The 27,086-nt window shown below is 38.3% G+C and overlaps 1 protein-coding gene across 1 annotated transcript in view; it reads left to right on the forward strand.

Moving 5' to 3' along the window:
• ADAMTS19 (ADAM metallopeptidase with thrombospondin type 1 motif 19) overlaps nucleotides 1–27,086 on the forward strand; it is a 274,632-nt gene that overhangs the window by 165,673 nt on the left and 81,873 nt on the right. The window contains exons 9-11 of the mRNA XM_048851712.2: nucleotides 15,302–15,442; nucleotides 16,525–16,675; nucleotides 26,871–26,972. Coding sequence (XP_048707669.2) covers nucleotides 15,302–15,442; nucleotides 16,525–16,675; nucleotides 26,871–26,972 — 394 coding nt within the window. The remainder of the gene's footprint in view (nucleotides 1–15,301; nucleotides 15,443–16,524; nucleotides 16,676–26,870; nucleotides 26,973–27,086) is intronic.

The raw sequence follows: 27,086 nt of genomic DNA on the forward strand, positions 1-27,086 counted from the left end.
TGCATTACATGGCATGGTGGAGGAGATGAGGAGTTAAGACTTCTGCATTCCCAGTTTCTGTTCACTTTTTATGCACGTTTGTTATAGGTATTAAGAAAAGGGTGTGTGCAGCAACTTCATCTTTATAACAGACCACAAGCTACACTGATGATGTTAAGGAAGGTACAGCAGATGTGTGCTTTGGCAATGCCTAGTTCTGCTTAAACAGAAGAGGGGCAAAAATGAACAATACTTAACTTCCAAGATATGAGGTCCCTAAAGTAAAGCAATGCCAATTGCATTGTCCCAATATATTGAGAACTCTCTTTTAAAGTAAATATATTACCTTTTAAAACTTGCCATATTTTCATAATATAAGTTTTTCCACACAGGAGTTCCTCTATTTAAACAGGTTTCAGAGTAACAGCCGTGTTAGTCTGTATTCACAAAAAGAAAAGGAGTACTTGTGGCACCTTAGAGACTAACCAATTTATTTGAGCATGAGCTTTCGTGAGCTACATGCATCCGATGAAGTGAGCTGTAGCTCACGAAAGCTTATGCTCAAATAAATTGGTTAGTCTCTAAGGTGCCACAAGTACTCCTTTTCTATTTAAACAATAGACAAATTTCTGCTATGTAATTTGCGCTACCAATCTCTAGCCTACATATTTTTCACTTGTTCAATGGATGGAACTAGGGTGACCAGATAGTAAGTGTAAAAAATGGGGACGGGGAGTGGGGGGTAATAGGTGCCTATATAAGAAAAATCCCCCAAAATTGGGACTGTCCCTATAAAATCGGGACATCTGGTCACCCTAGATGGAACATTGGGCCTGCCGTGCATGGAATGAATACAAGTATGCATTAGGCATGGTATGGCGACACATTATGACAAGATATAATAGTTGAAATAATCTGTTTATCTTATAGTCATTTTTCTATTTTATTCTTAAAATCATTAAGGGCATTTGCTTAGTACAGACTGAAACATCTTATCTTATTTTCTATATCAGAATGTCTCCTATTTTGTGTTATAATGAAACAGATTGACACTGAGACTTTTAAAAAGATAATAAGATAAGCACTCAATGTACTAATCAAGGGAGCAACTTTTTTCACTACCTTAGAAAAATTATTCAGGCTAACACAAGGATATTGGAAATAGCTGCTCTTCTGATTAGTACACTGGGGGCTAGATGTACCCAGAGGCTCAAGTGCCTAATTGCCACTCTAAGTGCCTAAACCCCAAATTTAGGCACCAGTGGCATTCCCAAAACCCTGCTCAGCTGCCCCCTAACCCTGAAGGTTCGTAAACTTGCTTGGCACCTATGTTTTTGCAATAAAAATTCCTTACATGCCTATATTTCTGCCTCTGGGCACGCACATTGCTGCCTCACTCTAGGTGCTTGGTCGCCTAAACTCTTGTGCGATCCACACTGCAGGGAGATAGGTGCTCCACTGCTTATGCAGGGTGTCCGATCTGGTGAGCATTCTCAGAGGCCTCCTAACTCCACACCAAACAGCAGGACCTCCTGTGACATTGACAGGCCAGGTGCCAGTTCTTGTCAAGGCTGTAGGTGTCTGCTGAGCATTGACAAATTCATAGCTGGAAACCAGACCAGCTCACCTCCATGTTCGTATTGTTCAGGATAGGTGTTAGACTTGTAAGAATGTGTTTAGTGTTTAGACTCTATGAAATGCTTCTAAATTGCTGCATGCAGTAATTTCACTTGTGATGTCTGTATGCCATGTTATAAGGTAATATGTAAGTTTTGCTTTATAACTGTAAAAATGCCTGCTTTGAGACTGTGAACCTAGTCATCAAGAAGGACTATCAAAATTAAATGCACCACTGTGAACATCATGTTACAAAGACTTGATTAAGGGCCTCACACCCACAAGGTGTGTGCAAGAAAGCCCATTCCATCAGCTTGAATTCTGGAAGAAAGGAATAAAACAGGGACAAAAGAAAATTTTCTCTCTCTCTTTGCTGTTTGGACTTTCACCGGCCTGAAGCTAGGTAAACAGAAGCAGAAATCACTAGGGTCAACCTGGGTTAGCCCTAAAAGACATTCGGTGCTGACAGTTTACTACAATTATGCACTTTTTTGGAATCATAGACGGTAACTCATTTGTGTATATATGTCGCCTGCTTTAACACACTAATTTATTTTTTCTAGTTAATAAATTGTTAGTTAGTTTACTATTGGATTGGCTACAAGCATTGTCTTTGGTGTGAGATCTGAAGTACAAATTGACCTGGGGTAAGTGACTTCTCTCTTGGGAATGGAAGCAACCTGAATCTTTTCTGATCTTTGGTGTACAACAACCAACTATCATTAAGTCCAGTTTGCCCGGGTGGCAAGATAGAGCATGCCCAGGGGGACTGCTTGAGACTCCATGGTCAAACTATTAGAGTGCTTCAGAGTTCACATTTGTTTCTGGGTTGGTGAAATGCCACCAGTTTGGGGTGTCTGCCCTGCTTTTTTGACAGTCTGCCCTAAGGTTGGCACTCATGGCTGTCAATCACTCCAGACAGTGTAATAGCTCCCTCATAACTTTTAGCCCAGTTGTTAGGGTATTCACCTGGGCTATGGGAGCCCTCTGATTCACATCCTACCTCTGCCTGATGAGAAGAGGGATTTGAACAGAGATCTACTACATCTTAGGGGATGCTCTAACCACTGGGCTATGGGATATTCTGATATAGGGTCTCTCTCAGGCTCTCCCCTTGACACTGTTCCACTATGGATAAACAATTAAAGACTCATTGGCATGGAGGGAATGGATCCTGGGTCTTCTGCCTCCTAGGTGAGTGTGCTAACTGCTGGGCTATAGAGTTATTTTCAGTCTGTATCTGGCCTAAGGATTCTTTAATTATGTTTGCAAAGTGGACCAGCTTCAACAGGAGAGATTAAGAGAACCCCATATCAGAATATCCCAGCGCTCAGTGATTAGGCCACTTATCTGAGAAGTGATGGCTCCTTCTTCAAATCCCTTTTTCTCATCAAGTAGAGAAGAGGACTTGAACTGGGGGTCTCCTACATCTCAGGTGAGTACCCTAACCACTGGGCTGACACCTCCCTCCAGATCAACGTCACAGGAGGTCCTGCTATTTGGTGTGGAGTTAGGAGGCTTCTGAGAATGCTTACCAGATCGGACACCCTGTATTGGCACCTAACTCCTTGAAAGGGGTGGAACTTGGCACACATCCATCCCCTTGGCATCTCCTATTGCCTAGTTCAGATAGCTCCGAGCTCAGTATTCTAGCTTTTGTTAATCCCATTCCTAGGATGCCTGTCTCTCTCTATTCATTGTACAGGGAGCCAAGGCATCAAAACCAGGCTCTGTGAATGCTAATGATTTTCTAGGTTCCTTAAAAGATAGGCATTGTAACACTCAGCATCACAACACCCAAGTCCCTTTCTGAATCTATTGTGAGTACTTAATTTATTTTCTAGATCAAACTGTCAAAGTGTCAAAGTGTTATTTCATTATAGCACAAACTGGAGGCATTTTGATCTAGAAAATAAGTACTCAATCCACACTCAGTAATAGTTACCCTTAATGATCTTAAAAATAAAATAAAATAGAAAAATAATTTATACTATAAATAGAATATTTTGACTATTATATTATGTCATAGTATTGGTCACTACTACTGACATGTCACAAAATCCTGTATAAATAATCAAAAATATTAAAATAAAAAAAATTTCTAAACAAAAATGTATTCTGAAATGATATTTTTCCAATATAAAATTTTGAAATTGGAAAATTTTTGGACTTATTATTTTGTGTGAAACTTTGAAAATACTTGTTTTTGTTCAGATAAGGAACACAAAAAAATTTCAGAATGTCAAAAATTCCCACGAAATGCAAATTTTGATTTTCACCAGGATCTATCTGTAGTCACAATCCATTCCCTGGCCAGTCAGCAAACAAGTGAGGCAGTATTAGACCTTCTGTGGTCTCTCCCTTAGTCTCCCCATAGTGTACAGCTATGTGGTTTCTCCTATCCCAATTGCTATATATGGGAAATCATACCAGGAGATTCCTTCCGATATATGTACTAAGGGGAATAAAGGGACAGAATTTTGTTTCAGGTAATATTTCTGTGACATTTTTTAATTGTCCGTTTCCCTTGTTTTTCTTTTCTTTTAATATCACCTGCCCAAATTTGTGGTATATCTGATTTGTTTCATATATTTGAACAGCATATCTTTAATGGATACTCTAGTACAATACTACATGCACTAGATGAGCAAAAGAATAAAAACTGGAATATTCAAATAGTTATCTGAATCTGAACTTGGTACATTTTGTCAAGGTTTGTTATTTAAGATTTGGCTCAACGGTAGTATTTGTACAAACAGAGTGTCCTCACCTGACAATCAGAATGCATCCGATGAAGTGAGCTGTAGCTCACGAAAGCTTATGCTCAAATAAATTTGTTAGTCTCTAAGGTGCCACAAGTACTCCTTTTCTTTTTGAGAATGTAGATTGACTCTCTCGAGGAAGTTTTATATTATATATGGCCCTGAAGTGTCAAGAAAGCTTTAAAAAAGCTCTCCAACAGATGGAAAGGAAAGTGGTCTTATCAGCAGGAGGTGAAGTATAGCCTTTGAGTACTTTGGATTCTAGCCAATGAGTTGCAGTGCAGGGCAGAGACAATCGCCCTTGAGCTAGAATAGCTCCTTCCTCTCAAACAGGTCATCTGTCATGGGCAGAGACAATCTGGATGTTTGGGGAGGCTGTAATTTCCCCCCCCCCCCCAAAGTAGGGATTGTATTAATAAATAAAGGAAACACAGAGTTTAGAACAGAAGCTCATTTATCTCCGTTTATTAAATATGGAGAAATTTAGTCACGGTACAAAACCACTTATTAAAGCATTACTTTTTAAAGCATGAGTAAAAAGAATGACTTACAAATCTGAAAAAGTTCCAAACAATGATCTTCACTCTGGGTTTCTTTACATGAATTCTTCTGCAACATCTGTAAGCTGTAAGTCATCAGTTTTGTCCTTTTGTACATGTAAAAACATACACCAGTTGAGCTGGCATTGTCTCATTGTGGCTCAAAGCCATATTTTAATACATCATAGAGCACTGAAACAATGTTCACTTACAGCATTGATTGCCGGTACCACTAAAATCATTTTCAACTACTTTTGAAAACAGTTGGCATTTGGGTTGGCTGAGAGAACTAATTTCAACTATCTTTCTGTAAGCTGACAGATGGCTTGCAGCAGATGAAGCTGCCTAATCAGTCATTCATGATTGCAATCAGAATCATACATAGCAAGCATGTCTTGAATGTTTCTTTCACATTTGGAGTTGCTATGAGAATTTCAAGATTTTAAATAATTTTGTAGCCTTTCTGTTCACACCTTAATTACATACTGGGCATTGTAAAATCAATTACTTAGAAGTAGATGTATTTATAAAATTCCTTTATTGAATTTAGGTACCTGGCTTATCCTGTCCCTGTTTGCTTTTTCTAGGGAACTTTTCTCTTCCTTGAAAGTTCAGGTATTCTGACTATCAACACTAAACTTTTTTCGTGGATTTGCTCCCAGAATAAGTTCTAGCTTTCATCTGATTGGATGGGCTGAAGTCGACTGTGTTATTTTCATATGAGATTGGCCTTCTGTGGTTCATGTGTACAATCTTTGCAGAGTTTTGGACAGATTGTCTACTGTGTTTAGGAATGTTTGACTTAATTCAATACCAAAGAGGAAGTAAATATTTTTCATTTTGAACAGCCATGTTACAAATTTGAGCTCTACTTTCAGGATCTTGCTTTGCATTATTTGCAACCTCTCAAGTTGCACACAATGAAAGGTTGTTCTCAGAAACTGTGTAGAAGCATTGGCTTCATCTTGTTGAACAGAGGCCAGAGATACCTGGTGATATACTGAATATATGTCCTGAAATATAACATCTCATTTGGGTGACTTTTTAAAATTAATTTTGTGATTTTGTAAACAATTTCAAGAGTATCTCTTAGGATAGCATTATTCTTAAGAGCATCCTGGCATTCCAAATTCAAAGCATGCTCATAGCAATGAACCAGGTGCTTGTGGTTCCACCTGTTGTAATCTGCATGTTACAAATGATATTTAGCCTGCCATACTAATGCAATCATCATAACATTGTCTGTGACAGTTGTTGATCCTCATATTTAGAAGTAATAATATATCTTTAGTTACTGACATGATAACCTTCATTGGCTACATTGTACAGCCCAATGAATTCATCATGAACATTCATGTTGTCATCCATCTATCGCAGATATAAAACTACAAGCTCTTTTTTGAAGTCTGTTTCATCTACCATATTTATATACTACTGTCCAGAAATTTTCTCAGAAATATCCATCATGATTTTAAGAACAATGATTTCCATTATCTCTTTTTGAATAATCGGAATTTGATGTTTTGTCTTGATTCTTTTTCATCTACTTGGAAATACCATGATCATATTCTGCCTGCAGACAAAGCAACTAAATAAAGGTGCTGCTAACCTGTCTACTTAAAGGCATATTTTCAGCTTGTTCAATATAATGGCTTTGTGGTACAAGTCCTTGTCTAGCAAGATAACATGTACTATTTCGTGTTTGCATTAGGATTTTCCTATTTTCTTCTTTCTTCTCAGAGTACTGAAATCTTAGTATGTCACAACATTCTGTGCAGTCTTTTCAAGAATATCAACTGAGTCATGATGATACAAAGAAGCTTGAGGCCTCTAAATTTAGTCTCAAGTCTTTTTCCAATTTGAGAATACAGACTGTGTGAAAGCTTCATCTGTGTACTTAGTCAAAAGTATTTTGTGCCTAAAAGCTGTACAACAGTAGAAACAATGTCCATTATCAATAACTTCAGAATAAAGGAGCCATTGGAAATCATCAAATCAAGATGATCAGAAATGGCCTTTTTCAAAGTTACACACAGAGGAAGACTGAAGTTGTGGTTGGTGAGGTGTCTGAGAAATGCAAATACCTTGTAAGAATGGCTTACAGTAAGAAAGGACTGCAGAATTAAAAACACACACATACTCTTTGGCAAACTGAATCATTTAGTTGGACCCTTAGTTTTATATAGTCATTGCATGCTTTGTGGACCAGTGCAGAAATGTGACAGATTGAAAAAAGGGAACAGCCTACACCTGATCTATTGATTACACTGAAAAACAATTGTTTTACTTACATAATTCCCTGTGTTCTTCTCTCACCAAGAGACTCCTACAAGGAAAAAAAAAAATAAGGTGGCAACTGGAAGCCATTTGACTCCCAGGCATGATAAAGGACAGCCAAAAAGTAATGGACTCTATGATATCTGACCTTCTCCCTCCTTTTGTAAAAAGAGCACGTAGAATACCCTGTGGAGTGAGGGGATGGGGGTGTGGGAGGAAAGACAAGAAGAGCCAATCAGGGAGCCCTGGGAGTCAGTCTCAGCAGAGTGGTATCCACTGGTACCTGCTATCCCAGGACTCCCTAGATAGAAGTGAGCAGAAATCCTCATTCACACAGAGAAAAAGTATCAATAGCTTTCAGGAGACAAGAAGAATATCCAGCCTGGCTTCAGAAGGCGTGGGAGTAGCATGGACAAGTGAGCCTGACCCAGGCACCCAGAATTCCCCTTCACAAGAAGAAGAGCCCCAATTTGCAGAACCACTTCCCAGCCAGGGAAGAAAGGAGCCAGAGGTTACTGAATGAGAGATCCTCAACTCAGCCCCAAGAGTCAGTTGATACCCTGGGGCAAAGAGAGGGACTTCAAGTTGCTGAGACCAGAGGGGACCGTACCCCTCCTAGGCTGAGGAGAACAGTCTCAATTATCAGGGGATTGTCCCTACTACAATAATCAGATAGTATAAAATAATATTCAACAGCTATTATATCATTATTTTTTTAACCCATGTTCCTTGCCTCCCCCACAAAAAAAAGTTGTCTACAACTCTGTCTATTACACTATGTGCTAGATCAATGATGATAATCTTTAAAAGCAGGAGCTCTTTTGTCTATTTGTCTAATTTAAAGCTGTCTGGGCCTGTATACAAAACAAAACAAAAATTCTTTCATGGAGCAACACTCCGCTGTAAACAGTGTTCTGATGTCTTCCATATCTTTGAAGTGTTGAAAGTCAGGCATTTTTTGAATTCTTCTGCGCTCCAAAAGGAAATCTCTTCCTCTTTGCCCAGGCTGAAAAAGTAACAGTGAACAAATAATTCTGTCATCTCCTTTATTTCCTGTCCTCTTACATTCATGTCAGAAGTTTAACTTTGATTTGGCCCCACCAGGATCAGCTTTCTTTGAGTCTTTTATGGAATCATTTTATTCAAATATTTTAATATTTATAGCTATTATTTGGTCTTTCTGTAACATAGCACAGTTAAATGTGCTCATGGTCCCATATCTTCAGGAAACAAAAGTAAATCACAGAGACAGTACAAAACAGATTGACATTAAAGACTAAATAATCACCTCAAATGGTAATTTGATGTGACTCATTTGGCTTTGATTACAAGGAATGTGTTGTGATGATATGTGTTATTATAGTGTATAGCATGTTAACTCATCAAATGAATTTAGTGCATGTAGGGTGACATTTAAAACTAAGTAAATATTTTTCAGTGTAACCTTCTGGCAAATGTTTGTGTACTTTTTGCTCTAATTTAGGAATTTCCACCACTTTTCAGAAGAATTATTTAATATAATAATTGATAAAGAAATATCATTTGATTTGTGGTCTCTGAGCATCAGTAGCAGAAGTTATTGCATATAGAAAATAGTCCATCTGAATGCTCATCTGATTTCCATGTATTCTTAATATTTTTGATTATCCATATAATCTTGGAATTGACATCTTGATGAATGTTTAGAGCTTTGTTCAGATAAACATTTTGAATGAGATGTATTCTATTGATAACAAACTGCTTTTTAGTTGATTAGTGAATCACAAGAAAGGCATACGTTTCTCTACCTCTGTTTTACCACACATCAATGCCTTGATGTATTATTCTATGAGTGGCTGTGTGAGCATAACAGCACCCAATGTCACAGAGCAAAGGCCTCCCTGGTATCTAGCAGAGTGTCTTAGCTGGTCTGACCATGTCAGTGTACCCCAACTCACTGTTGTCATAATCTGTATCTAAGAGGTGTCATGTAAGGCAATGTATACATACTGGTCATTAATATTATGGTGTGATCCATGTGAGGTGGGTGAGATATGAAAAGCTATAAATATGTGCTGGAAATATGGTCTTACAATGTGTTTAGTGGGTAGGGCTTAAGGCACTCTGCAGCAGACTAAGGAATGTGCTTCCATCTGTTTGAATGTGTCTTCAATGTAAATTGAGCAAAGAGAGACATTTACGTAAAAGGTAAAGCCATCAAACTAGCAAGTGATGGCAGAGGAGACTGCCAAAATAATTGTGGTGTCGGATCTCTGGTGGACACAGCAAGCTGAGCCCCCAGGAGGGCTTTCTGTCATTGAAAACAGTGATACAGTTTGAGGATGTTAGGAGAGAGCGAGAGCACCATTTTGGCATCCTTCACCTGAAGAGACACAGAAACCAGCCACTTAGAGCTCTATGTTGGATTCTGGCTAAGGACTGGCCAGCTGTACTGGAAAAACAACTATGGTGAGAAAACTAATCTAACAAAAGGCTCTGGTTTGTTAAGTTAGATTTCTGTCTTCGAAGCGTATTTTGCTTTTGCTTGTTTGTAACCATTTCTATCCCAATTTCCTCTACTTGGTATCACTTAAATATCTGTTCTCTGTTAGCTAACTTAATTTTGTTTTATTACACAACCATCTCGGTGCAGTGTTTTAAACTGAAAAGTAAAATCCTCAGCCAAACTAATAGGCTGATGCTGTGTACTGTCTCTTTACAGGAGCCGCAAACTTGTTGTTGTTAAGGTTTTTTTGAGTGATACAGTGAGAGAGGCACTGAGCACTGCAGAGGAGATGGTTTTGGGAAAACTGAGGACAGGAGAGACTGTTGGTGTCCCCCTGCAAGGAGCATCCAGGCTGGTGGAAACTAAAGTGAGATCATTCTGCTATCAGGGGCTCTGAGCCAAAGTTGCACAGCACAGATGTACCCAGGGTTAGAGGTCAGGTGGTAACACAACCCTTAACTGGTCTTGATGAACCCCCCAAAGAATCCCAGGGTGTCTGGCAGGTTTGACTAATGTACTGTGTTGCCCATCTGGGTGAATAAAGAGGCAGTCCTAGAGCTGACAGTTGCAAGTTTCACTAACAGGAAATTCTGCCTTTACTGTGATTTTGAACAGGGCAATCTAACCCTTTAAGATGGTTTTCAGGTGCTTCTTAGCCCTGTTTCTGCCCAGGACAGAGGCATTCTGGGTCTGGAGGTTCCCATAGCATGTGGGAACAGTAGACTGAAGCAATGCATGCTGGTGAAAGGGGTACGAAGAAATCTTCGGAGAGCTGGATCTCTCTCCAGTAGGGAGAAAAGAGATTGAAGAAGGGCCAGGCCTTTGGTGGGCCTCTACAGAGAGTTCAAATGACAGGTGAACCAAGGCTGAGAATGTTTTGGAACAGTCTGGGCCAGTGAGAAACCTGATGGAAGAGTTTGGAGATATTTTGTGTATCAGTGAACCAGACTTTAGGAAGGGAGATGCTGTGTGAGGCTTTATTCAACTAGTTCCAGGAGAAGTGACATTAGTTTTTAAATGCTAGTAGTTTTGAGTGTGAGTAAGGCAGACCCAGATTAAACCAGAAAAATGAAGAATGGTTTGGACTGAGCTGGGGTAGTTGTGATGGAAGGCATGCCTGTATTCACACTCTCCACACCAGTATAATAATCTTTGCACAAAATATGCCTTGTGAGGTATCATTTACAAACTAATAACTCACTGGTCAATAATATCATGATGAAATGTGTGTAGCAACATTATATGTAAAATTATGAATTTCCCCTGAATAATAGTGGTAGCACATATCCAAACCAACATAACCCCAATCAGGCAGGACTGGTCAAGCAGGTCTTAAACAAATGAATGTGTGTTCACCTCAATTTACATATAAGTTGTAAACAGGGTCCTCGGACAACGAGAGGCGGAAGGCAGGAGACAAGAAAAATCTGCATTTTAGCAAACGGAGGTGAGAAGAAACAGTGTGCAGCCTCTAACTACCGGACACTATGCTGCCTTCTTTACTGTTTGGGCAAACTTTAACAAGTGGTAACCCTCAAAATTTCAAAGGGTGATAGAACTATAAAAATTAGGGGCAAAAACACCCAGGTTATCTCTCTCTTTTTCCACCTAAGAAGACAAAAGAAACAGCCTTTGGACTTTGGGAGCAGATCCTGACCTGAAACTTGGTCAGCAATGTTACTAGGAACCTATGGTAAGATCACTTTGAACCAAGTCTAGTTTGTTAAGTTTAGAAAATGTTTTATCTTTATTTCTCTTGTAACCATTTCTGACTTTAATGTCTTATACTTGTACTCACTTAAAAGCTCTTTCTTTGTAGGTAAATAAATTTGTTTTATTCTTTAATCAAAACTAGTCATGTTGTGAATTGTGTGGGTAACTCCATTTAGAGTGCCATGCTGTTGTATATTGGGCCCCTTAGAGGGACAATGGACCTAATATATCTGAACTGTCCAGGAGAGGGCTGGACAGTGCAGAAGACACGTTTTTGGGGGCAAAATTCGAGACTGGGAGTGCGCTGGGGTCACCCTGCAAATAGTAATCGAGGTTGCTAGAAACCAGAGTGTGGCTGGTGTTTGCTGACAGGCTATTGGGGTCAGAGTTGCTCAACCAGAGCTGTGGTTACACACAGACATTGAGGGTGTGACCTGCATACTGGAAGGCTGTTGGTGAGCAGCCCAGGTGGGAGCTACAGCAGCAAAGCATTGCAAGGCACCCCAAGTTGCAGGGAAAGTGTGACACAGCCTCCCGCCGATCTGGAACATCATAGTACTGTAAAATAGTGCTACAACTATCATCTAGCTAGGCTGCCTTCCTGTCATTTAAGGCCATGAGTAAACTCCCACCAGAATGGATTTCTTGCCTTTTAAAGAAATACAGGAATAAGTTTTTTTCCTCTCAAAATTTAAAGGTTTGCCATAACCATGATCCCCCCCCATGTAATGATGGTCATCGATAATTATAGCCCAATATGGCTCTAATCTACCACACAAATACAAGAAGAGAGTGGTAGGATGGGTTGTCAGTATACAAATTCGCCTCTTCCAAATTTTCATTTTCCTTCACCTTCTGGGAATGATCTCTTTGTTTTCTGCTTGTTTGGCATTACAATGTGTAACACCCCTTGGTACCTAAAGTAGTATCTTGGAAATGAAGCTATTTTTCAGGAGCACACAAACACAGGAATTTATATGCTGAGATATACTTTTGTGCCATCTAGTATAGTATCATGCCTCTTAACAGTGGCCAGTCCTAGGTTCTTCACAGGAAGATGCAGGAAACCCTGTAGTAGAGAGTTATGGAATAATGTGCCCATGGAGCAATTTTCTTCCTAAACCTGATCATCAGTCAGTGGTTGGCTTTGCTCTTGAATATGAGGGTCTATCTCTCTTATATTTTTATCCTAGTTAAGGTAATGGTGGATGTTCTCATTTTCCATGTAAATATCTAATCATTTAGTGAATCCTGTTAATTCTTTTTCTTATTCAGTTTTGACCCATCGTCTTCTAAACTAGGGTGAAATTAAAATATGGTTTCCTCCAGTTTATGCATATTGAAAGTATGTACTTGCCCAATGAATTCAGTATGTCAGTATACATGATATTTTTAGATATATCTATCCATAACAAACAAGTTATGGTAACACTGAGTACCATATTAGTACTAATTAGATACATCAGAAAATAGTTGAATCCTCTGTCACAATGACATTAAACTGAACTAGTGGAGTATGTTTAGAGAGAATAATTTCTCAGAAGCAAACTAACAACCCACAGTGGACCCATCAGCCTCAAAGGAAAGCTACTTCTTCTTTATTCCTGCCTATACCCCACTCATAGATCTTAATCAACTTTGAACCACGGTATCATAAAAAATCTCTCTGTTACGTTTTTACTTTTGACTGTATACCAAACAATTGCAGATGCTTATTAGTTAGAAAAAGGCTGTTGAAATCTTATTTCTTTGGGTTCTATATGAAGAGATGGCATGTTCTGTGTCCATCCTTGCAGCATTGTGCCCTTAAAATTGTTTGGTCACTTCCCAGGACAAATTTGTGTTTCACGTCTTAAACTCTAACAGATTCACTTTATTCTCTACAGCATTTTCTGCTATGGAGTTTCTTTTTCACAGAATATACCTTTAAGCTCTGTAGTCATGTTATTGAATGTCCATATGGGCAACTGCTATGTGTGATTTTTGTACCTTTTTACTGACGTTTGCTGCAGTATAACACTTTTTTTTTGTCAGCTCCAGTCGTCCAATCAACTTGGCTTCTTCCATTGTTCAGACAGAGGGAAGGTTTACCCAGAGATTACGGAGGAATTTATCAAAGTTTTTGATAAATGGGAAAATGTGGCACTGGGTGTGTGGGGACATGAAAGAGTTCAGTCAATCAAGAGACTTAACTAGCCAGGGTTCACATCAATGGAGTTTTGAGTGTGGAAGCACTTTTGTAGTGGTGCACTATCCAGCTCAGAAAAAGTGAGAAACTGAAATGAGTGTGAAATAAATGTATCTTCATCCCAATTCTATCCACCATTCAAAAAATTCTCTCTGAAGATCCATGCACAGACAGCTGCCTCAGCATTCCACACTGTGTAGCGTGCCCGTTCCAGTGAGGGGCTCCACACGAGCCGCAGCACTTCTGTTGAGCACCCTGGCAGGCCCAATAGAGTCCTACACAGCTGTGCCTTACTGGGGAATTAAATTCCTTTCATGAATAAGCACAATGCAACATGAGCTGTGGTACCTCGCATAAAATTTGACCTAGAGTTACTGATATTTGGCTGACTAGCTTTGTGTGGGGCACAGTTTGGCAATGAGGAAAAGTTGCCAGGATTGTGTGGTGTTTTTGTTTTTTGTTGTTTACATTTTAATGTCAACGTGAACAAAGGATGGTAGGGAGGCATGTGATATCAGCACTGAGTACTGGCCTAGAGGCCTAGACTTTTCATGCAGGAAAAATTGCATTGATACATTTATTCTACAATTCTTTGGCTGAAAGCAAAGACTATTCGTGAGAAATGACCAAGATAGCCAATGTAAATTAATATACATGATGAGTGTAAGGGGCCAGCACAGAAAGAGTAGTGCTTATGTAGTGGTATCACCCACAGAGTTTTGCTTTGCTACACTACAAACTACAAGGCTATCTTAAGAAGATAGAAGCTGCAAAATCCTAGCAGCCACTCTGTATGCCCTGCTCTGAAGAGTATCCTTATAGTGACTTTTAAATAGTCAAAAACAGCTGATACTGTTTTATTTACTTTTCACATAGGAGCTCTGTGTGTATCCACATAGCTACTTTTGAAGGTTTTAAAGTGCCATTTTTCACTTAAAAAACTCACCTGACTATTGCCTACAATCGAATAGGTTTTTTCCAAGTGACAGGGAATCTTCAAAAGCAACAACTGAGCAAATTGAAAGTGTCAGCCACAAGTAGAATTTGTAGCAGAATTTTATGACTCCTACATGGCAGTGTCCTGTGGGAGCATTCACCACCTTTTACCGTGTGGGTGCTTTGTCCTTTGGATGTAGTTCCCTTGAGTCATTCCATTGCTATTATTTGAAATAAAAGGTACTGCAGCCAAAACTCTGAATTTTTGAAATTGTAAGTATACATAAAACTACTGCTCAGAATATTTTAACAATACATCTTACCTATTAGTTAGTTACATGCAAGTCATCAACAATAAACAAACAAATGTGTAATGAAAATAAGTTCAAGTTCAATGAGATTCACTGGCTTTGTTATGTAAGCTCACGATGGTCTTCTCATTCATTAGTGGGAGAAATGCAGTTGTTGTTTGTGGAGGCCAAAAGTATAAATGGGTTCAAAATAGAATTAGGTATGTTTATGGAGGATAAGTCCATCAATGGCTATTAGTCATGATGGTCTGGGTGCCCTTAGCCTCAGAAACTGAGAGTGAATGTCAGAGGATGGATCATTCAGTGATTGCCTGTTCTGTTCATTCCCTTTGAAGCACCTGGCATTGGCCACTGTCGGAAGACAGGATACTGAGCTAGATGGACCCTTGGTTTGACCCAGTACGGCCGTTCTTATGTTCTTAACCATTTTGAAAACCATTTATTATGCTGTTTTCTTAAAATAATTTTTATTTTTTAATACTTTCAAAATTCAGCATGGGAATAAATCATGACAATGATCACCCATCCTGTGCAGATGGTCTCCATATCATGTCTGGAGAATGGATTAAAGGACAGAATCTTGGTGATGTTTCATGGTCCCGGTGCAGCAGAGAAGATCTAGAAAGATTCCTCAGGTAATTAAGTCAAGAAATAGCATTGCTTAAAGTAATTTTTATTTATCTAAATTTCATAATTTGATCTAAGTTTCAGGTATGCCAAATACTTAATACTCTCTACCAGCTTCTGTATGAGGTTAAAAAGGAAATATTGTTAATAATAGCTGCTAATATTAATAATTAATAATAATAATAAAAAATTAATACTGTTAATAATATTAACCACCAAAAAGCCACCTTATCAACTAAAGAAAATACATTAACAAAGATATGGGGCAAAAATACATATTAGGAAGATGGTGTGTTTAAAATGATATCTGTATTGTTTTCTATTTTGCACATAATAGATTACATCATGTCCTGTGTTGTCGTTCAATAACAAACAAGATGAGGAAATAATTTTATTTTAATAGAAATATTTTATGAGTTACCTAGTTGAGAATATGATACATGGAACCATACCAAAATAGGACACCTACATTGTGCCCATGCATTGTATAAGGAATAACCCTCAAGAATAACCCTCTTGAACTGATAGATATGCCTACTGACAATTTACTACTTACAACTGAGCAGTCCTTTAAAGGTCTGTATTGGAGCTGGCACTGGAATGATTGAGATTCAAGGACAATCTGTAGATGTGTCCATTTAGAACTTAAATCTAATGGACGTCCATGTATTTTCATCTCCCTTTTTCTTTAATTTTGTGTGAAAACAGTGCTAACTGAAATCTTGGGACTTGAAAAACACTGACATATTTAAAGTATGGGTGAAAAAAGTGAGCTCCATAAATATTTATTAAAAGCCATATAATTTTTAAGCAATTAAATTATGTAATATGTACACTAAAATGTTTTCCAAGTATTTTCCTGAAATCCTTATAGCTGCTTGTAATCCATAAAGTTTGCTGTTTTGCCTTTCTGTAAATATACAACAGCAAAAGAAAGAACTTCGTTAAATTAAAAGGTCTAAATGTCAGCAAAATGCTGCTTAAGATCTGTTAATCCTTTTTTATAGCAATTGCATATGTTCTATGTCAACAAAATAGCCAACCTTTATTAATATTATTCAACATTTTATGAATTTCTGCATATTGGCAGGTCAAAGGCCAGTAACTGTTTGCTACATACAAATCCCCAAAGCCTCAATTCTGTGATTATTCCCTCCAAACTGCCAGGAATGACGTACACTGCAGATGAACAGTGTCAGATTCTCTTTGGACCAATGGCTTCATTTTGTCAAGAAATGCAGGTAAGGATTGTTGTTTACTTTAGAACAGAGAGTTATTTTTTCAGGGACAGCATGAAAGAGAGAATTACTGATTTGTAACTGGTTTTATGCGTTGCATGTGAAAGTCAATATGGGCATGTTTTATTTCTTGTTTAGGCCCTGCTATAGTGGTGCTGGATTGGAGCTTTAATGTGCACCATTAACATGCTAATTTCAGTATAAAAATAGAAAAATACATTCAGTGAAGTCATGGACCCTCTGAAGTAAATGACCTCACCACACATTAAGTGATGGGGCCATTGTCTGGCTTCTTGGAAAAGGTGTATTGCCCCATTATGGGCTAGGGAGCCAGAGTGTTACTTGCTACAGCAGCTTCATACCAGATCAGTATGGGGATGCTGTTCCATGCTTTTCCCTACACCCACAGGTGGCCAGAAGAGAAGGGGGACTACATATGTTCATGTTGGTGCAGGAAAAGGTGGAGCAGCACCCACCCTCCCATCCATGGAAGCAGTTAAAATACCAGATTTTGTCATGATCCGCTGTGGGCCTGACTGTAGTTGCTCCTTTCCAAGGAGTCTGTGAAGGAAATTTTTTCTTTTCCATTTCTTTCTGCAGCCAGTACAAAAACTCTCATTATCGCTCATTAAACTACAATTTATGGGCTGGACTGTCAAATATATGTATGTGCAATTGCATGATACCTTTGTACCCTCCTAATTTCCCTGTGCCTCTACTGTGGGTAAGTAAATCAGGAATGTTATACTAATGAAACCTGGTGAAGTTAGACAGCCAATTAATCACCTGCAAGTTGCATATAATCCCCAAGATGCTTTGCCAAGCTGTCTCTCAGGGTGTCTTTAGTGCTCCTTTAGTGTTCCTTGCTATTTTCAGGAACACGAACAATTAAGTCAAGATTATTATCCTGATGCTAATTTGACTATCTTCTTGAAAATAGGGTACTTACTTTCCTGGACTTGTCCTCTATTAATTTCTGATATTTAGTTTTGAATGCCCCATGTTCCTTTTGTTCTAGGGTTTTCTTATTTGTGAAAGTATATAGTCAAGTTAAATAAATTTATTCTGTCAGGCTGGGAATAAATGTTACTAGTGACATGTGCAGCTGCTAAAAAGAACTGAACCACAACTAACAATGCATTTCTTCTAAGATCTGACTGTCCATACATTTGATTAAGCAGAACTTGTAAAACTATCTGTAATCACCTCATATGGTAATATTAGAGATACCAATCACATCTCCCTCATCGCCAAGGTTCCAGTACACAATCTCTCTGATAATCCTGTGAGACAAGGGAGAGATTCCACGTACTTCCCCTCACCCGGTCGCTTGCCTACAATACGTGCCACAGCAGAGTACTAACAACACCTACTCCTGCAGAGTTATCTCTGGGAGCTACTAAGTTGGCCCACATTCCTGTTCCTTGAATGGTGCCTAATCTTTATGTTGAAGTCTTTTTTTTAACCCTGTGAACGTGCTTTAAGTTGAAGGCTGTAATTTATGTAGTCTGAGAAGAGTAGCCTAAAGCCTTTCAAGAACAAAGTGTTTGTGTATTTTTTAGTGTAAGATTTATACTGTCACTGTGATTATCTTGTAAAGCTGCCAAGTTTGCTTTTATGCCCACTGTGCTTCAAGTAAGAATCAATTAGTTCCTACCATTCTTTTGAATAACAGAAAGCAAGATAATGGCTCATGAGTAGAACCTGATAATTGAATACAATTGTAGAACTGCAAAATATTGGCCTTGAAGATTAAAGTCCAGGATGTGAATGCTATCTAGTCAACTTTACTAAAACAATTCTTGTCATAACACAGCTGTGATCTTTATAGGGAAAGAATAGAGTGGTTATATAGCATGGCAACTTTTAAGAAAGTCCAAGGGAAAGATCATGATGAAAAGAGCAAAAGTTATGGAAATATTATATTTCTGTCTACATATCTGTCCTTACCTCCACCAGTACTGATCCCACTATCTACACTCGGCACAAGCATCACTCTCAGCTTCTCTTTTTGTCTTTCTTGCATAGTCCCAACTTTTCTCCTTCTTCCCAGCTGTTCATATGACTGGAATGGCATTCCACTTGACATACACAAATATTCCTCACTCGTTTTTCCTTCAAAAACCTCCAGAAAAGCCAACTGTTCTGTGAAATGTTCCAGTCACAGTGACCCCTGCCACACTGTTTCTGTATTTGTTATGTTGTTCGTTTTGTAATATGCAAGGTTTTGCTGTTAGAATGGATGCCTCATAAGTCCTTTTGAAAGGGGAAATCTCTGTTTAGTTTGGCATCACTTTTTTGTTGTACATTTTTTATTGCACTATATAAATAGGAAATTAATGTATAGTTTATAAAAATCAAGTGTCACCAGTATTATTTTATATCCTCAAATAAATCTTATTTCCCATTGTTAGTCCAAATAATTTTAACTTCTCTTGTACTGCGATAACGATGTACCAGAGAGGGAACATACTGTGTTAGAACTAAACGTTGTAATCATAACTTAACAGTCCAAGTTGGGGAAAAGAGAGAGTTTCACACCCAGAAGAGTGAAGTTCTGACTCAAAGTTCAGTGCTCTGGTTTGTGTTTCACTACAGTGTTGTTGCTGAACTCCGGCTTTCTATTAGCCTCCCTTGCAATGATGGTTTAACTGGCAGCACTTAAAGTTGCCAGTGAAGTGTTCAGCTGTTTTTCATGATTTGCCCCCACACATGCAAAAATCCTAAAATGTCAGAGAAGTCTTGGATTTTTGTTTTTAAAAATTCTAACTGCATTACTTCAGTGGTAAAAGTGCAACTGTAAATATGAGTAAACCTTTCACTTTTGTGCAGAGTAGACCATATGTCCTGAAGAGTTAGGAAAGATGGTCTGACACACAAACTTTCCAGTGTAAAACTTTAATCCTGATTGTTCTTTCAACTTACATACTTAAATCAAATGTCAGCAGGAAATATCAGGATTTATTTAACCAAAGGAACTCTGTCACCTGAGAAAGTCTAAAGCATATTGTTGTCAAAGAGTTTTCATTCTGTGTGATATGCTGAATACTTTCTTTATGTTTATTGTATGCAAAAACAAAAGCAAAAATAGCTAAAAATGTACAGTTTAGATATCAAAACTACATTAAAAATAATTTGTAAATTATTAATGAAATGTATAATGATGCTAGGAAATCATGAAATACTGCAGGGAATTAAATAAACATAGCTAATTATTTCCAGTGCAGCTAGTAGTACCATCTGAAGTAGTTAAATAGCTTCTGAAGCACCTACAAAGTAGCTAATGAAGACATTAAATATTTTAAAACAAGCACAATATTTACACTTTTTCAATGTCACACCTAATTCCTTATGGGTTGAACAGACCATGTGTATCCATGCTATAGACTTTAGGTTAGATGCATTCTTCCAGAAGATATTAACAGACTTTAGCTCAGTTAAAAAAAATCAGTTTGCTTTTTTGTTGTAGTGTGTATTTTGTATGGCTCTTAGGCTTGTATATCAAATATTTCACACATAATATCTCATATGTGTATCCACAAATCCTCTATTACGTGCCTCATTTTCTCTGTGCTATTAGTCCTCTATGTTACCTGAGTCAATATTATACCATCACTGTCACCATTTGAAAAGATTCTCAATTATCTGTTTCCTCTTAATCTCTGAAGGTGTTGTTTCTCTTCGGGTTATAGTCTGATGTACAGCATGGACTTCACTGATTAATAAATATTAATATAAATATAAATAAATTAATAAATAAATACTAATCTGCAGTAATAGCAAGTGCACATAAGTATGGGAGTATATTCTTATATACTTACAATTTGCTTCAAATTGTGAGATTAGCATGATGTAATTTATGCATCATCAAGATTGTTTGATGAACAATAAAAAATGACCTTTGTGTTAACTCAGGTAAAATAAGGCCAGACACCAAAAGATAATTCAAATGGATAGGTTTTAATGTAATAGAGAGGTCAGTTTTCTAGGCCTTTTCAAGAGCCAAGTACATAAATTGGTATCCTACTGAAAGCAGTTGTAAGCTGTATCCTACTCATCCTATCAGTGCAGTTATTGCCCAGTGGATCCCCAAAAAAGACATTTCACAAACTATGGATAATTTTGCTATAGGAGGGTGCAGCTTTGTTAAATAAACATAAATGACATAAATGAAAGGGGTGGGAGGGTGTAATATAATCCTTGAAGGAGAAGGTGGCTGGATCCTTTCAGGCCAATCATGCTAAGCCACCCTTTGACCTAACTGATGGATCCCTAGGTCAAACAGCTATCTCATCTGATAAACTGTCCAGCTCACCCAGGCCCACACTTCCCCCGTCAAAAGGATTAGAACCATCACTGAGTCAGACCTCAGCAAAGTTTTGTGGGTGAGTCTCTTAGCCCCAACAACAAAGAATCACAATTTTGGGAGCTATATGCCCTCTCTACCATCCCTGCCCAGATAAATTCATGCCACTGTAAAGACTCCGTAGGACCCCAAAGTTGCAATGTGACATACTGAAATATGAAATTCTGGCATAGCCCAAACAGAAAAGAAAATGCAATGGTTAGTCCACATAACAACATCCAATTTGGTCATTAGCACACATACAATATTCCAAGAAAAGGACCGACTGCTTTTCCTAGGCTCTTCCCCTGCTAACCACCCCCCTCCACCCCCCAGAGCATAGGTGGGAAGGGAAATCCTGCTGCGAGTAGGAAGAGAGTCTGAATAGTGTTTTGCTCCTCCCACAGCTCAGCCTTAAAAAATGGAAGGGGGACAGTAAAGCTCCCTCCCAGACAGTTAGAGTCAGAGTAGTAATCTGTGGTACAACCTGACACTAAATAGGTTACAATTGGTTCGGATGGGCCAGGGAACCCCTAGTATTCTTCAAGGGGAAACCCCATCAAACCCAACCCAGCTCATCACTACCCCACTGCTTGTAAATTTGTCTGGAGAGGTGGAGGTCTAAGAAGATAAGAACATAAGAATGGCTGTACTTGGTCAGACCAAAGGTCCATCTAGCCCAGTAGTCTCTCTTTTGATAGTAGCCAATGACAGGTGCCTGAGAGGGAATGAACAGAACAGGGAATCATCAAGTGATCCATTCCCTGTTGCTCATTCTCATCTTCTGGCAAACAGAGGGTAGGGACACCATTGATGAACCTATCCTCCATGAATTTATCTAGTTCTTTTTTGAACACTGTTATAATCTTGGCATTCACAACATCCTCTGGCAAGGAGTTCCACAGGTTGACTGGGTATTGTATGAAAAAATACTTCCTTTTGTTGTTTTAAACCTGCTGCCTATTAATTTCATCTGGAGGCCCCTAGTTCTTGTGTTATGAGAAGGAGTAAATAACACTTCCTTATTTACTTTCTCCACACCAGTCATGATTGTATAGACCTCTATCATTTTCCCCCTTAGTCGTCTCTTTTCCAAGCTGAAAAGTCCCAGTCTTATTAACCTTTCCTCATACAGCAGCTGTTCCATACCCCTAATAATTTTGTTGCTCTTTTCTGAACCTTTTCCAAATCCAATATATCATTTTTGAGATGGGGCGACCACATCTGTATGCAGTATTCAAGATGTGGGAGTACCATGGATTTATATAGAGGCAATATGATATTTTCTGTCTTATTATCGATCCCTTTCTTAATGATTCCCAACATTCTGTTCACTTTTTTGACTGCCACTGCACATTGAGTGGATGTTTTCTGAGAACTATCCACAATGACTCCAAGATTTCTTCCTTGTGTAGTAACAGCTAATTCAAACCCCATCATTTTATATATGGCTGCAACTCTGAAACTTGGGATTATGTTTTCCAATGTGCATTACTTTGCATTTATCAACATTGAATTTCATCTGCCATTTTGTTGCCCAGTCATCCGGTTTTGAGAGATCCTTCTGTAGCTCTTTGCACTCTGCCTGGGACTTAACTATCTTGAGTAGTTTTATATCATCTGCAAATTTTGGCACCTCACTGTTTATACTTTTTCCAGATCACTTATGAATATGTTGAATAGGACTGGTCCCAGTACAGACCCCTGGTGGACACCACTATTTACCTCTCTCCATTCTTAAAACTGACCATTTATTCCTACCCTTTGTTTCCTATCTTTTAACCAGTTACCAATCCATGAGAGAACCTTCCCTCTTATCCCATGACAGCTTACTTTGCTTAAGAGCCTTTGGGGAGGGACTTTGTCAAAGGCTTTCTGAAAATCTAAATACACTATATTCACTGGATCCCCCTTGTCCACATGCTTGTTGACCCCTCAAAGAGTTCTAGTAGATTGGTGAGGCATGATTTCCCTTTACAAGATGCTTGAGCTGAAGTTAGTGAGACTACTCTTGTAATTTGCATGGAATTTAGGTATCGATACATTAGGAGATGCAACATTACCAACTTGTTTTAACATTTCTGTCAGCTAAATTCAGAATGACCAATGTATTTTTGGTATTCAGATCTATTAAGATGTTTATAATACCATCACATAATTGTGTGGGTTTGTGCATTTTAAAAAAACTTTGATTTTCTAAATCAAATTTAAAGAAATCTGTATATGAAACCAAGTGATTTTCTAGTGTGGCTGCCAAAGGCACTAATACTCTACCTACCTTTTAATAAGTAGGTAAGAATAAGAGAGAATTTGTTTGATTTAAAATCTAGGCCAGTTTCTAAAGAAGTGGCTGATGAGAGACTGGTCTTGGTAGCTGAAAGCAGGCATAGAGCTAAAAAAGCCATCCATGTGGCTTTAATAACAGGAGATCACCTGACATCTTTGGTGAAGCTTAGTGGGCAAGAGAGACAATTGACAATTCTGCCAATATTAGGCATTATCGGAGGCCTGCGTGTTCTTGGGTTGGTCAGTTCATAAGGGCCTTTGATAAAGGCCCAAAGGTGGAGTTAAATATCAGAGTCATCTTAATGTATCCTAATTCCCAGTTAGAATACATCAAACATTTTTTGTGTGTGTGTTCTTTTTCTCTAATGTAAATGTGCTTAGTAATTTGTTTACCTCTTATAAAAAATGTAGTGAAAAGGAAGGGAGTGAACCTAGGAGTTGATTTTAGGTGCAATGGCCATCTAAATTGGTTACATCCTCTCTCTAAGATAAGTTTAGGTGGTGGGGGTTAAGGGCCACAGGCAATTTACAAAGGTATTTAGGTGCCTAGAGGCAGGTAAACATCTAGTGAGATTTTAAAAAGCATCTAAACTGGATAGGCACCTAACTGCCATTGACTTACAAGCTGCTTAGGTATTTTTGTAACTAGAAACCTATCTGCATATTTAGGCACCAAAAAGACCTATGTAAATGTGGTCATACATCTTTTATGATTGGAAGTCAATCTTTTATGATTTATGGTCAATGTCAGCCAGCTTTGCATTCCCATGTATTTGAAGTTCTTTGGTTACAAGCTGAAAGTTAAAAGGGGTAAAAGATTTTCTAAAAGGGAAGGACTTTGGATTTTGTATCTTGAAATCTTGGAGAACTGTTTCCTCCAATGTAGTCATTTAGGTATGTGGATCCAGGATATAAAATACAAATAAGGCTCTTATCTGAGCTATGAACAGTATAGGAAGTCTTGTTTTGATTTCATTGTTATTGTCAGTTTACCTATATCCGTGCTCCAGTGAGGTTGAACTGAGCTCACTATTCCCTTTTCTCCCATTTCTTACTTGGAATAGGACTATAACAGCAGAAGGCCTGATGGCTGCCTTATCGGCATAATCTTCAGAAATTGGCCTGGAATGCTTGTTCCTAACTTTAGTGCTTCCTTTACAGTTATGAGCTTAAAAAAAAAGCTTGCTTAAAACTTAGTTTTAGAAATGCAAAGTTAGGTTTTCTCTTTGGACCTTAAACCATAAAACAAATTACATTGTAAGAGGGATAAGTATTTAGGCTAGGGCCAGCTCTAACATTCTTTTAGAGTTTTTATGAGTTATTTATAAACATATGATGTCTTATTAGGTCAGTTTCTTCATAGGTGTAAGTCCATTGGCAATACACCGGGGATAAATTTAGGTCATTGTCATCCTGACCTTTGTTTCTGTACAATTCTCTGACCTACTGACATAAGTCTCTTCATTTTGTAAGATATTACTACTGACATCTTTACATACTAGACACACATTGACATTTGCAGGTACTCCTATGCCCTGGCCCAGATATAAACATTTATTAAATGATATTTCCCTTACAGTGAGGTTTTTTCAGGGTATCATTTCATTTATAAAACATAATATAAACACATTTTTCATGCATCATATCAAAGACCAGAAACTATTATTCAATTTTGCCAGCATAATAAAGAATTTAAGACAGACAGAGCACATCTTGTCTTCTAGTGGCCGTGGATTCTGAGAACCTGGTGCTGATCTGTTTCTTTTATCCCCCTGTGTCTCCTGATCTTTCTTGCCCCTGCACTGTCCATATTTTGTGGGCATCAGATTGCACAAGCAATAACCCCCAGGCAGTGATCCAGCCACAGCTGGCCCTGTTTGCTTTCATCTGGTTTCCAGGTGGGGGGGGGGAACAAAATAGGGAGAGGGGGAAGGAAGTTACAATTCTGAACTTGATTCCTCTCTCTTGAGGATAAGGGCACCTTGTAATTTCTCTGTAGGGACAAATAGAAGAGGCTTCTGGGAGTGATTGAGGAATTACAATAGGCAGCAATGTTCGTGGCTGGACTTCCTTTCAGGGAAAAATAAAAACTGTCCTCTCCTGAAGCTAGAGGATGGACTGAAGGACCAACTGTTCTTTCCATCTATAACATTTAACATTTTATGACCCCTTAGTGAAAAACCGTTATAATTTGCCTTATCTTATTTGATATCCATTCTATGTGAATGCAAGAATCAGTTGAGTATTGAATTGCTTCCAAGGGAGAGAGGATTATGAAGGAATGGAAGTACATCAGGAACCATTGGGATGGAGTGAACAGGGAGCATTTGAGGAAGTCATCAGGGAGCCTAATAGTGTCTGAATAAATGTTTTCTATATTATTCAAGCAATAGCAGAAGTTTTACAAATATTCACTTGGGTTTTGAAAACTCACTTCAGTCTCGACTGTGTTAGAAAATTCATATTTAATTTAAGGGTGAACTGCAAAGCTAAAATTAAAATTGACATAAGCATTTATGAGCTGAATGCCCTATTGACCCGTGTGGGATATTCAGTAGGAAAATAAATTTTACTTAACCTAAAAATTCTTTTTTATTTTCATCTGTGAAGACTTCCTGGCATATTCTGGTTTGTTGGAGAGCTACCAAAATAGATCATTCTTTGAGATTGTCACTGCAGTAGATTCTGTGGTGTTCTAAAATGATTCACACTAGGAAGTATTAGATTAATTTTACAATAGCAGGAAAAACTATTTAAATGTGCTTACTAACTTGGTTGCCCCACACATTTAGCTTTTCAGTTTTACACCTTTAAGTAAAGTCTATTATACTTCATTCTCCAAGCCCTCTGGTGAACATAATTGACAAGTTATATATATATATATATATATATATATATATATATATATACACACACACACACAACCTAACACTTCACTGATTTCTAAGGCATACTTTCATTTCTAATGACAGTGCTAGTTTTCTTTCCTTTCCATGCTTGAATGAGTGGTAAAATAATAATGGAATAAACTATTAGCTCTCTTAATTCTTAAGAAGCTCTGAGTTTTGTGGAGAAAGTAGTATATCACTATTCCCCCTTTAACCTACCTGTTTTTTGTCCATGTGCACTATGGGGCTCCAGCCCATAGGTCAAATAGCTGAGCTATGCGCTGGTGGGTGAAAACAGAGTCCTCATTTCAGACTGTGGCTGTAGCACACCATCTACAGCTACCTCTAAGTCACTTGATCAATATAGTGGTAGATCCACCTTGCCTGGCAAAGCCCTACCTGTATCAGTCTGACAACATTCAAGGGTTGTGACCCTGTACACAGGCTCCTGGAATCCGTCCCCCACTCCAACAGCACAACTGGACTTGTTCCACTGTGTCCGTGCCCAAGGGGAGTGCACCCAGGATTTGCTGCATACTATCTCCACAATTTTTGTTGATGTTTAACTCTGTATATACTTCAGTACCACCAAACCAGCAACTTCCTGATGAAATTAATGGACTACATATATACAGTCATTTAAGTCCTCTGTCCTTAGCAATGTATGTTTGTTTTTCAGCATGTTATTTGCACTGGGTTGTGGTGTAAAGTGGAAGGTGAGAAGGAGTGCAGAACTAAACTGGATCCACCAATGGATGGAACAGACTGTGACACTGGAAAGGTATGACCACTGATTTTCCTACTGTAACTAATGGAAGTAGTGCAGCAATTAATTTATTGTGATTAAATTTTGGAAATTGTTCTGAAAAATTGCACACACATTACTTTTAAATCT

The sequence above is a fragment of the Caretta caretta genome, chromosome 5, assembly GCF_965140235.1.
Source record: "Caretta caretta isolate rCarCar2 chromosome 5, rCarCar1.hap1, whole genome shotgun sequence".
Taxonomy (NCBI): Eukaryota; Metazoa; Chordata; order Testudines; family Cheloniidae; genus Caretta; species Caretta caretta.